Here is a 13,020-nt window from a genome sequence, read left to right as displayed (position 1 = left end):
GTTAACAAGGGTTTTGTGCTTCTTGCTTTCTCAAAGAAGAAAGAGAAGCAGAAAAGACAGATCTTTGTAAAAGCAGAATTTAATTTTTAAAGCCTCCTTGAGGAAAAGTGGGGAAAGGGACTTTACTGTGGTTTCAATTACAGCGCTTATTCTGAACCGACAGATATCAGATCAAAGGTGCGGTTCTGTGCGTGCTGTTTGCTTCCTTGTTCGCTATAAACCCAGCCGCTGACTTTCTAAGCGGTTCCGTTTCTTGCGCACTTTCAGAGCGCGTTTAAAAATGCACCACGGCCTCCTCTGCTTCTCCTTCCGACCCTCCGGGCCCGGGGTCCTTCTCTGGCCTCCGCTCCCCAGCCCGTTAAAAAGACTGAAGCAGCAGAGCCCGACCACAGCTCCGGGCGCTCCCAGGGGGCGCCTCCGGCGGGGTCTGGCTCTGTTCATTGTCGCCGTCAGCATCCGGGGCGGGGGGGGGGGGGGTCCCCACGACTGTCCATCCGGGCAGCCGACTTGTGGGAGAGCTGGCAGGAAGTTACTTGCGCAGATCCCACCTCCACTAAATGACTTAGGTCCCGCAGCCAGAAAGTCTCTGCGCAGGATTCGAACTAGGTCTTCCTCATTACCAGTCCGACGCTCTATCCACGGCATCACAACCTGAAAGCCCTAGACACCGCAGCTTGTTCCAGGAGAGCAGCTGACGGACAGCAGGGGTCGCCCTCCTCAGACACGACGCCGGCTCCGGCTTCCGAAACCGAGGCTCCGGAGCGGGCGGGGGCGGGGACTGGAGCTTTGCTCCCGTCGTTCCCCGGGCCCGAGAGGAGGCGGGGCGCGCCAGGCATTGTGGGAAGCGGTGCTTGCTCGGCGGTGGTTGTGGTGCGCAGCGCCGAGTCGGTGCTAGTGTCCTCGGGGGTAACCGGAGGCAGACTACGCGGGGCACCTTGGCACCGAGACGAGGAGCGACGGCAGGCCCCGGGTGAGGGCAGCCGAGGGGGAGGAGGGAGGAGCGCGTTTGTTGACGGCGGTGGGGTGGCGGCGGCGGCGGTGGCCATGGGGTCTCCCGGGTAGCGGAGCCTTCCGCCGGGGGCGGGGCGTCCACAAACCTCATCCCACGCGTGAAATGACGGGCGTGAGCGGACGAAGTGGGACGGCAGAAGAGCTGCCAGTTAGCAGAACTTTACAGAACTGTCACCGTCCTCCCTTCCCCCCAAGTTTCTTGGGGTAACTGGAGCAGATCGTGGGGGAGGGCCCTCCGGACCCTGCGTTTGCCTCCCCTCCCTGTAGTTAGCTGTAGGATCCGGAGTCGGAGAGCCCCACGACACCGTACCTGTTTACCGAGCTGCTAGGAGGCCGGACCTAGAGACGCGAAGACCTGGGTTCGAATCCTGCCCAAGACGCTTCCTAACCGCACCTCCTGGCTGCAAGAAGCCCTTCCCCATTCCCCTTCGTGCTTTTGCCCTCCCTCCCTTGGTTATCTCCCATCCACCCTGTCTATATCTTGGTGATGCATGGTTGTTGGCATGTGCCCCCTGGTAGACTGTGAGCTCCTTAAGGGCAGGGACCGTCTTTTTCCTTCCTTTTTATTCCCAGCACTGATCACCATGCCCGGCACATAGACACTTAATAAGCTCTGTGAGCCTGGGCAGTGACTATACTCAGCCTTATTCACCTCTTCCATCATAGCGCTTTCCCCTTAGGGTTGTAGAGAGAAAATGGAATTACACATAAAGTAAAGCACGTTGCCAACCTTACAGCCGTGTATGAAATGCTAGCCTTTGGGAAGACTCAGAACCTCACCGAATGGTCGTTTTCCTTATCTATAAAATGAGAGATTGAACTAGAGCTCTAAAATCCCCAAACTTCTTGTACATTCTTAATTTACTTAATTTTCTCCAGCTCTTAGCGCTTCGCCTGGGTATACAGTAGATACTTAATAAATGACTTGCCTCTGTGGCCATGCATTGCAAGCTGTTAAGGCATAGAGTAGGGACTGTAAACTAGGCTTTACTAAAGATGACTTGAGTCCAGAGCAGTAGAGCTTCAAATCCAGCACAAATATTTCAATGCAAATGTTTTCTTGTAATAAATAATTTATTGGGAAAAGAAGGTGAATGAATTACGAAGGAAGATTCTCAAACTAGACACTAGTATAATACTTTCTAGATTTTTTGTGTAGTTAAGGATAACAAGTTTTCTCCGTTACTCTGAACGATCAATAGTTTATTGTATTTGTGTTATCTTAATATAAATCAAATTACTGTAAACACCTTTGTCCTTACAAGGAAACTTATAAAAGTATCAAAGGTGAGCAGTTAATGAATGGATTTATGCAGGACACTTGGATCTTGTCTTGTTTAGTATATGTTCCTGAAAAGTTGAGCGTAAGTTGAATTAATTTCAGAGATGATTCCTGTTTTTCACTTTGTTTTTCACTTTGTCTTCCTAGCACTTCCAACACCTTAGTTTCAGTTTTCTTTCTTCTGGGTTAAATAGGTAATGACCTGATACAATTACACAAGGAGACTTCCTTATCAATAGTTTTGTAATCATGAAGAATTTTTTTAATATGAATGCCCCAATTTATCTGTTTTGTGAGTTTAGTTTCACAACTAAACTACATTAACTTTTAATGAAAATGTTGGAAATATTTTTTATGTTCCACTGTTGATGCTAACTAATCTTATTATTGTTGTTTTTTTTATTCCAAACTCTGATTTCATAGTTTTCCATCATGTTTCCATTGTCTTTAATTTTGTGGCTTTTGATAAGATATGAGTAGTAGTTGAAAAGCAGAAAAATTACTGTTTGGCTTCACTCAGGGTCATAGTATCCTAAACCTGTATTTGGGAGGGACCTTGAGAAGTCAGCTCCCTCATTTTACAGTTGAAGGAAAGGGAGGGGAAGTGACTTGCCAAAAGTCACAAGTGTCAGAGCCTAGATTTGAACTCAGGTCCTCCTACTCTAAAGTCAGCTCTCTTTCTACTATATCTTTACATAGTAATTTTTTTTCTTTTATCTTCACTTTTCCTCTGTGGCATTTGCTAGCTTGATGGTTTGAATTTTTTTTTTCATTCATCTTTGCATTTGGAGTCCTAAAATCCTTATTTGAGGCCTCAGTGTGGCATGGAAGTGACAGTGTGGCATGGGTTCTCAAAATAGATGCTACCTCTGGGTAAAACTCGTAACAGGTCCTGTCAGATTGGAAAGGCTTTGAATAGAGGTGAAGATTGGCCACCAGGTGATAAAATTTTTTGGCCGTTCAGTTAGTGAAGCATGTCTTTTAAGGCAGAAAGGGCTTATGATTTGAGTTGGCGCAGGGAATTATCCACACTGAAGAAATCATGGCTTTTTAAAGTGTTCCTACTTTTGTAAATATGCTAGACATTTTTGAGAAATAATAGAAACTCCCTTCCAACAGAGGTCCAACCATAAACTTTAAAATGTTTTTTAAAAAGTAGGTACTTTTCTAGTAGGCATCTCAAGTGAATTGGTATCATCTAGGAATATCAGAGACAACTAAGGAAATGATAATGATATGAGATATAGAGAAGGTCTTGCTTGTTCCTATAAGGAGCTCTTATGCATTCATATTTCACTCATAGATGAACTGGACTACACAATCAGATTTTCCCTACTAAAATATTTTATTTGGTACCCTGATTTGTGAAAGCCATAGAATATATGCAGTTTAATGAATTTTGTTTTATTCTTTCTCCTGTCTTTATGCCTTGACTGTATCTGAAGTGGTTGGAAGAATCCTTATTTTTTGTTTCTATAAGAATGTTTCTAATTTCAGGAAAATAAACAATACATTTTTAAAAGTTCTTATTAGAGGTTGGATGTTTCTAAAACTTTGCAGACCATAATGACTTCAGCAAGCAAAGCAGTTGAGTTACAATTACAGATGAAGCATAATGCTGAGGAACTGCAAGACTTCGTGAGGGATTTAGAAAGCTGGGAAAAAGACATTAAACAAGTGGATTTGGAGTTGAGAAATCAAAATGGTGTTTCAGGAGAGGTAAATTGAGAGTTTTTAATTTAATATCCAGCACAACTATTTATTTAAAAATAAAACCTAAAAAAGCTGTTAAAATGTATCTTTAGAGCTGCAAAATTGAAATGAATTACTTTGCTATTAAAGTTTTTCTTTTTTAGAAATTCTATTCTGTATCATTTTTTGCAGACATGTTTAGTGAATAATTAGAATTACAATAATTAGTATGTATTATAATCTAAAGGTAAACTAGTCACTAAACACATAATTAAATAATTTGAGCCTTACAGTGTAGAATATTTTCATAGGAAATTATAAATCTCATGGCATTACACTGATTTTATTAAATGTTTACCTCTTTTTCTGAATTATTTTTTCTGAATTTGAATTTTATCAAATTAAATGGGCATCCCCATATGCACAGTAAGACATGAAACTGTATCTCTTATGTACAGCTTGCTTTCTTTTTTAAAAATACGAGAGATTCGACATGTAATTTTCAGAGCTGTTCTTATCTGTCTTTAATTCTTTTCACTGAATTTTATAAAAATGCTTCAAAAACTCTTTTTCTTTGTCCTTCCCTTTTTGGAGGCTTTCTTATCCCTAGCCTCTTTTCCTCTCCCATCTGCCTGTGCCCAATTGAAAAGAAAAATAAAATCCTTTTAAACAGATAAACATAATTAAGTAAAACAAATTCCCACATTGCCTGCGTCTGAAAATATTCTGCATTTTGAGTCCATCACTTCTCTGAAAGGAAATAGGTAGTATGCTTTATTATTGGTCCTCTGGAATCTTGGTAGGTCTTTGAAGTGATCAGATTTCTAAGTCTTTAAAATAATACTTAAGCAAATAAATTTTACGATTTTTTTTTATGGTTGAAGAAAAGATTTTCATATGAGGGAAAAGATAAACTTTTACAACAGATTGTATTATTACTTGGAAGCCTTTGTATTGCTGCTGAACCCATACAGTAACAGTTCAGTGTTTGATATTTTAATCTATGATTTTAAATTGATTTATAATTACAACTGTCAGTTAATACATTTTTTGTGATTAAAAATATTAATTTTGAAGTTGATGCTGGCTGAAAATAACTGCTTAACCAAAACTAAACTTGCTTTAGTTTTTTACAAAAGTTTCGCCATGATCCTTTGTTCTAGAGGATTATGCTAGAGAAAATACAAGCTTTGGCATGTCCTATCAAACTGAAAAGACTTCAGATAGTAGCCCAGCATGGGCATGTATGTCTGAGGACCAGCCTAGGTAAATTTGAAGATGCTTATCAATAGATTTGGCCCCAATGTGACTCATTTCTCTGCCATAGCAAATCAGATATTGAGGTGAGTTATGTGTGCAGTATTAGTATCCACATTGAGGAAGTCATGAAAATTAAGTCTTTAAATAGAAGTTAACTTGAGCATAGATAATCATTACAAATGATAGGTAGATTCAGTTCATGACTAATAAGCACTTTTTTTCTTGAAAATGCCATACTGCCAGTGATAATATCTTTCAGATGTTAGTTAAAAGTAAAATCATGCAACACTTTAAAAAATGTTTTTCTACCTAGAACTTATTTCCTGTTCGAAATAAAAATTTTAAGAAAAAGAAGAAAAATAAAACAAAAATGTCTTCTAAAAAAACCACAGAAGAAAACAAAAAAAACAGGATAAAATCTTACGATTATGAAGCATGGGGAAAACTTGATGTGGTAAGTTACTTTAGTCAAATGCTATTTGATATACAAATACAAATTTGCTGGTAACAGCAATCTGCAGATAAAAGAGCTGTAAGAGTTTCTATGTAATTTTTCTTTACCTATTATAGATTATTTCATGGTACAATAAAACTTTATCTTGAATCCCCCATTAACCATATTTTTTTTTCCTTCTGTAATTCACACTTAAGGAAAAGGCAAATAATAAATCAAGCCAATATCAGGGATTTATTTAAAAGTCAAGTCCGTATATTCTCTGAGGTCAATATCCTCAATTTCTTATGCATTTTATATGTGGAGGAATTGATGAATTGAGGCCTTCATTTTAGAAAGATTTCAATTAATATTGACATAAAAAGATGTTCTGCTTCTCCTTTAATGAACATAGTTAATTAAAATTTTTGAGTGAACTATTTCCAGAATACACTGTTTGAGGTTCTGCTGTTATTTCTTCTCTTCTTTGTCTTTTATAAATTCATTTCCAAGTCAGTTATGATAATACCTTCCTAAGACTAGTGGTCATGGTAATGGGATCTTCTGTATATGATTTTTGTTAGAATTTTTTTCTAAGGTTTCCATTTTTCAGTTTCTCTAGAATTGTTATTTTGTTTAGCCTGAATAAAGTGACACATAAAATTCATAAAGTGACTTTATCTTACTTCTTTGGCTGTCTTATGACAGATTTATTTAAAAAAATAATAAAGCCTTTAAGCACCACTGATGGATGTGGTATCAAAAGTATACTGCTTTATCTACATTTTTAGTATCTTAGCCTTAAAAACTGGTCAATATCATTATTTTTCTCTCTAAACTTACCCCTTTTCCCATCTCTTATATTTCTCTAGTGGACATTGCCATTCCTCCAGTTCAGTCATTTTCAGTTGTGTTTGACTCTTCATGACCCCATTTAGAGTTTTCTTGGCAAAGATACTGGTGTGGTTTGCCATTTCTTTATCTAATAACTGAGATAAACAGAGTTAGGTGACTTGCCCAGGTCACATAGCTAGTAAGTGCCTGAGGCCAGATTCAACCTCAGGAAGATGAGGCTTCCTGACTCCAGGCCTGGTACTCTATCCACTGCACCACCTAGCTGCCCTGTTTTTCTAGTTACTCAGGTTTATAACCCAGGAGTTATTCTTGAGTCTTCATTCTCACTTACCTTCTGTATCCAATCAGTTATCAAAGTCTTGTTGGTTCTTCTCAACATCTTTCCCATCTGTCTGCCCACTTTATTTAGTTCACATCACAGTCACCTTAGTCCAGACCCTTATCTCTTGATTAAGATTATGGAAATTATTTCTTACTTGGTCCCCACTTCATCTAGTGTTTGACCTTTCCATTCCATCTTCTACACAGCCTCCAAATTGACATTCCTGAAGCACAAGTATGTGACCCTGTCGTTTCTGCTCCTGAAGTATCTTGTCTTTAGGATAAAATATAAATTTGTTTGTTTGGCGTTCAAAGTCCTTAACTATTTGGCTTAAGTTTGTCTTTCCAGAGTAATTATCCATTACCTTTTTTATATTACTATATGCTCTAAACAAATTGGCCTATTTGCTCTTCTCCACATGTAATGTTCTATCTCCTATCTCTGTCTCTTTGTCTGGAATGCCCTCTTTGGCTTCATTGCTTGGAACCCCTTGCTCCCTTCGTGGTTAAACTCAAATGCTACCTCCTTAAAGAGGTGAAAATAGTATGCTTTGATCTGCATTGAGACTTTCTAGTTCTTTCTCTGGATGTGGATAGCATTTCCATCGTGAGTCTTTTGGAATTATCTTGTATCTTATATTGCTGAGAAGAGCTAAATCATTTATGACTGATCATTGTACAATATTCCTGTTACTGTGTACAGTGTTCTCCTGGTTCTTCTCACTTCACTCAGAATCAGTTCATTTAAGTCTTTCCAGGTTTTTCTGAAATCCACCTGCTCATCCTTTCTTATAGCACAGTAGTGTTGCATTACATTCATATGCCACAGCTTGGTCAGCCACTCCCCAATTGATGGGGAATTTCCAGTTCTTAGCCAGCTACCACAAAATGAGCTGCTGAAAATATTTTAACATAAAACATTTTTGGTTTTTAAAAATATATTTGGGATACAGTCCTTGTAGTGGTATGTATTGCTGGATCAAAGGGTATACACAGTTTGATTGTCCTTTGGGCCTAGTTTCAAATTGCTCAATAAGAAAGTCTTAAGGACAAATTAAAAAGTTACAGTGTCACACAATGGGTAATAAATGTTAACCCTAGTGTGAACAGAAAAGCAAAATGTAGTAAAAGAAAAAAATGAGTTGAGGAACATTTGTGAGGCATTTATAAATGGCTTCTCAATATAGTTCATGCCTCTTATGGCAACAGTACTGGTTTAGATGAACCAGGCATCTGCCAATTTTTTAATTCCTGTTTTTCCTCTTAATACCATGTAATGCTAAGTATTTTTAAACGAATCAGATTCATTTCTCTGTAGGAATTCCAAGACCAGCCTTATTTAGTTGCTTGAACATTACTGCTAAGTGTTTAGCTGGATCTGTGGTTTGCCACAGTTATTTGACACTACTGTCAGCCAGTCTCTTGAAGGCTTTCATATTTTCTGTTCTGATTTTTATCTGCTAACATATAGTATGTAAGAGTATTGTCAGTTTAGTGGAATGTATTCATAGCTATGATTGCATTTCTTTTTTTGCTATGTAAAAGGCTTTTTGGTTTGAGATGGATAATAATTATAATAGCTGACATTTATGTAGAGTTTTAAAAATTTCTAAGCACTTTGTGTACATTATCTCTTTGGTTTTCACAACAGCCCTCAGAGGTAGGGACTATTATTATTCCTATTTGGATACTTTCAAGCTTTGCATTTCTTTATAATTCATGGGCTTATGTGAATATAGATTTTTCAGAATCATGTTTATTTACAAACAGTTTGCGGGGCAGTTTTCAATCTTGACATCCACAAGAATTCTGTAAGATGGATAAAATCATGTAATTTATAAAATCAGAATATCTCTAGGGTGTTATTTTTGCTTAAATATTTGGTGGTACTGTAGAACAGACAACAGAATGTTGTCTTAAGGTCTCTCAGTACTTATAGAACAAGATGACAGTATACTATCTTTAAGTTTACAAGCTGTACAATTTTAATTGCTATAACTTTAATAAGAAGTTTTTGATTGTTGAATACTCCCCCTTTTATGTCTACTGCACATATCTACATTGGCTAGTATAATTTGAGGTCAGTTTTATTTTACTCATAACAATGATTGACTAGTAAATATTGGAAGCAGATTTGAACCCATTTCTCTTCTGAATCCAAATCCTACCTCTTCGGTGATTTTGGCCTTTTGTTGTTGCTGCTGTAAATTTTAATATCCCTAATTTGTGGCTTGTCATTTTCAAAAATGACATGTCTTCTGAGAGCATAGTTATTGGTATACAGCTATTCTTGAGTCATGATCCCAGAGAATTTTGCTAATGCAGCCTGCTATGCCATGCTGTGTTCTGATTTGAATGTTCCATCATTCTGATGTAATATGTATTTTTTTTCTTTAAACTTACCTGTTGTGATTTTCTTTTATTATCCTATGGGATTTCAGGACACAATACTTGAAGAGCTTGATAAAGAGGACAGTACTCATGATTCAGTTTCTGCAGAATCAGATTCAGAAGAAGAAGGGATTCGCATAGATTCACAAAAGGCTCTTGCTGAGAAAGAAAAGGTACCACATGGTAGAATTAATAATATACTTTAGTGGGTCAGTAAGATTAGGGCTGGAAGAGATTTTAGATGCCATCCAACTCCCTCATTTTCCAGGTAAGGAAACTGAGGCATAAAGGTTAAATGACTTGCCCAAAGTCAGATAGATAATAAGTGGCCAAGCAGGAATTTGAGCTAATATTTTGATCTAAATCCAGCAATCTTTTTACTGTACCAGCCTTACCTTCAATGTCTTCTGCTCCCCCACCCCCTCCCCTGCATGAAGGTGTGGTTATATCCTTTATGAATTACTGCAACATGGCGTTGTTTTGTGGTTTCTTTCTGGTATCAGGAACTTGTGCCATTGGTACCACTAGGACGAGGTTTCTTGACCTGAACCCTGTGAAATATTTTTAATAAGATACTTTGATAACTGTATTTAATATAATTGGTTTGCTTTGTGATCTTCTGTGTGTTTTATGCATTTAAAAACATTCTCAGAGAGGGTCTGTTGGTTTCACCAGATGGTCTTAGGGAATCAGTGACACAAAAAAGGTTAAGAACCTCTAAGCTAGGGATGGAGGGCCAGGTATCCTCAGGAGTATGATTCTTGGTAGGAACTTGGTAGGATCATGTGGATCTACCAGATATTCTAAAAGTCAGGGAGGATCATAGAAAATTTTAGCCAAAGGAAAGGGAAAATTATTTTGGGTTAAACTTTTATTTTGATAGCTTTCTCTTCCTTGTCTGGTACTTTCCCTCATGTCTCTCGGGCTTCTCTTGTCAATTAGAAGGAGAGTCAGGTCATTATTTAACCAGGGATGTGGGAACAGTTTGGTTTGTGGCATAAAAAGAGTTGTAGCAAGACTTGAGCTTGCAAAGCAACATTTTTTGTTTTTTTCTAGGCTCCATGGTGAAATTAATGGAAGAAAGATGTTTGTAGATGTGTTAACAAAAAAAAATTGCAGTGAAATTGTGCTCCATTATCATGAAAATTGACCAAAATTATTCTTTTTTAGGGAAATAAATACTTCAAACAAGGAAAATATGATGAAGCAATTGACTGTTACACAAAAGGCATGGCTGCAGATCCATATAATCCGGTTTTACCAACAAACAGAGCATCAGCATTCTTTAGAATGAAAAAGTAAGGTAGATTCGTATGCTTATATAGGTATTATTTGTTCTATACTATATTTATTGTACAGTGTGGCATATTTGTGCAGGTACCATTTCTCCCTCATTTATTTGATTGTAATTTGCATGAGTGTAGGGACCATTTCTTTATTATGTCTCCCACTGTGTTTAGAAATGGTCGTTTAATCATTTAATTCATACCATTTATGGGTAAACTTCCAGAAGATTTTTAGATGTACTGAATTTTACTTGTAACAGCCTCAAGTTGACACAGTTCCAGCATTTTTAACATTTTGTATATTATATGTAGTTGTCTATGTAATAAAGGAACTATTTTCCCTTATTTAGTTTAAATCTAAAATTTTGCTTCCTGTAAATTCTTTTAAAAACAAAATTGATACAGATATGTTTAAAAATTAATTTAATGTTGAAGCAAAATGAGGCTGTATGGATTTGGATTCAAGACCTGGGTTCAACTCCCAACTCTGCTGCTGTTTTGTGTGTATGTAACCATGAGCTGGTCATTTAACCTATTTGGGCCTCACTTTCCTCATTTTTAAAATGAAGAAAGTTGAACTAGATATGACTAGTAACTATGACAATAGTATGCTAATAGAAAAGGCAGAATAAATGGTATTTTTGTTAGAGATAATTATTTTTTGGCAATAGAATTGGATCTTAGTCGTTGATATCAGTGCCTGGATTTTGATATGCTTGTTCCATAGGAGGTTTTTTGGAACTTATAGAGTGAATTTTCTTTCTTAAAAACCTAAAGGAAGTTTCTTTTTAAGGAGAGAACGAAAGAGGTGATACTTTATGGTTAAGTAAGAATACAAATAAGATATATTAGATTCTTATGTCAGATAAGATCTTGTGTTGCAGTTTTACTCTTTTAGATTATCTTTGTTGGCTCAGGAAAAAGCAATTAAGAGATTAAATTTTTGGATGCCATGAAAAGAACAAAAGAAGAAAAGGCTCCATTTTCTTGATACCACAATAGTGGACTTCAAGGAATTCTTTGTGGTTTCAATATTTAATACTCAAATGGACTTGTAGTCTCATTGATTCAGTAATTCTCTCTTTCCCTCTATCCCCCCTCTCCCTTCTTTGGGGGGGAGAGGCGAGGCAAGTGAGTTAAGTGACTTGCCCAGGGTCACACAAGTATCAAGTGTCTGAGGGTGGCTATGAACACAGGTCCTCCTGCATGGCCTAGCTGCCCCGTTTCAGTAATTCTCTTGAACAATGCAAGCCGCCACCCATCCATGACCAGCCATCCCATGTGACTCTTGTTCATGTCCTCCCATAAAGTCACCATAGTGATGTGTCCTGTTCTTCTCTTCTTCCTTTAGAGGATCCACCCATTGTGGCAAGAGGCTTTCTGCTGGTATAATGAGGTTATTAGTATTCTCTTTCTTGTCACATTACCAGTCCATGTATTTCCTTGATGACTTCTTTTACAGCTGTTCTTCCAGATTACTCATTGAATGTGTTATATATGTTTATATCAGTCTACCCAGTGCTCGCTGTACATCTTTCTATGTGCTTTACATGATGCCAGTTTTTAGTTTCTTTAGAGGTAATTATAACTATCTTGTATAACTTCCTTGTCTCACTGCCATATAACACCACTAATAGAATGTTAATAATAAAAAGAAATCTTGCTTTTCTGAAAAGTTTGAGATTAATAAAGGAGCAATGCAATTTTTCAAAGGCAATCCAGCCTGTTCTTCTATTAAACTGTGGACTCAACTCATTGTCCATCTACTCTCTCTGTCCTAGTTATGCACACTCTTGGGCAAGCTAGTGACATGTGGGCAATAGATACTCTTTATCCACTTGGTCTTTCCTGTGGGGATGGATAGGCCGAATTACTTTGAATGATTATAGATCTCTTTTAGAACTCTACAGTGTTCTGAGGCTTTATGTAGTCATAACATGATCTACAAACAGGAGCATCTGGAGGACCTCATCCTGTATCACAATGATGAATACTTTCAGTGGGCATCCATCTCCCTGTTCTATGCCTTGCGTTATGTTTATCATCAGAGGTTCATTGAGCAGGGAGTTTTACCCTACTGTAAATGAGGTAGAAGGTGACCTTACTAAGTTAAATGTGTTTTTATAATCAAGAAACGTTAAACGTAATGAGCTTATTTATTCTGTACATCTTTCAGTTAACTGAAATGTCTTTTGGCTGTCTTACTAGGATCCAGGCTTGCATGCCTGACAGCTAGCTCAGGGGTAACACCTACATCATTTGTCCTTTCCTGCCAAAGTATAATTTGTTTCATTTTTTAAATAGTTATTTAGTTATATTATTTTGATAGTTATATGCAGTATCTGCAATTATTTTCTTAGTGGTTTTTTGCAAGTACTTTTTTGCTATTTTTTGCAGTTGTCATAACACCTGATAACCAGTTATTCTGTGACATAATATTTCTTGTTGTCTTTAGGAATGCAATAAAATCCATTGCTTCATCTCGTTTC

General features: G+C 37.5%; 1 protein-coding gene across 1 annotated transcript in view; it reads left to right on the top strand.

The window, feature by feature from the left end:
• The first annotated feature begins 498 nt into the window (after window positions 1-498).
• Window positions 499-13,020, top strand: part of RPAP3 (RNA polymerase II associated protein 3) — a 53,566-nt gene continuing 41,044 nt past the window's right edge. The window contains exons 1-5 of the mRNA XM_072654484.1: window positions 499-970; window positions 3,854-4,012; window positions 5,559-5,699; window positions 9,296-9,418; window positions 10,416-10,543. Coding sequence (XP_072510585.1) covers window positions 3,860-4,012; window positions 5,559-5,699; window positions 9,296-9,418; window positions 10,416-10,543 — 545 coding nt within the window. The 5' untranslated portion in view covers window positions 499-970; window positions 3,854-3,859. The remainder of the gene's footprint in view (window positions 971-3,853; window positions 4,013-5,558; window positions 5,700-9,295; window positions 9,419-10,415; window positions 10,544-13,020) is intronic.

The sequence above is a fragment of the Notamacropus eugenii genome, chromosome 3, assembly GCF_028372415.1.
Source record: "Notamacropus eugenii isolate mMacEug1 chromosome 3, mMacEug1.pri_v2, whole genome shotgun sequence".
Lineage (NCBI taxonomy): Eukaryota > Metazoa > Chordata > Mammalia > Diprotodontia > Macropodidae > Notamacropus > Notamacropus eugenii.
The sequence above is the reverse complement of the archived record's forward strand: the minus strand, read 5'-3'. Positions and strand labels throughout refer to the sequence as shown.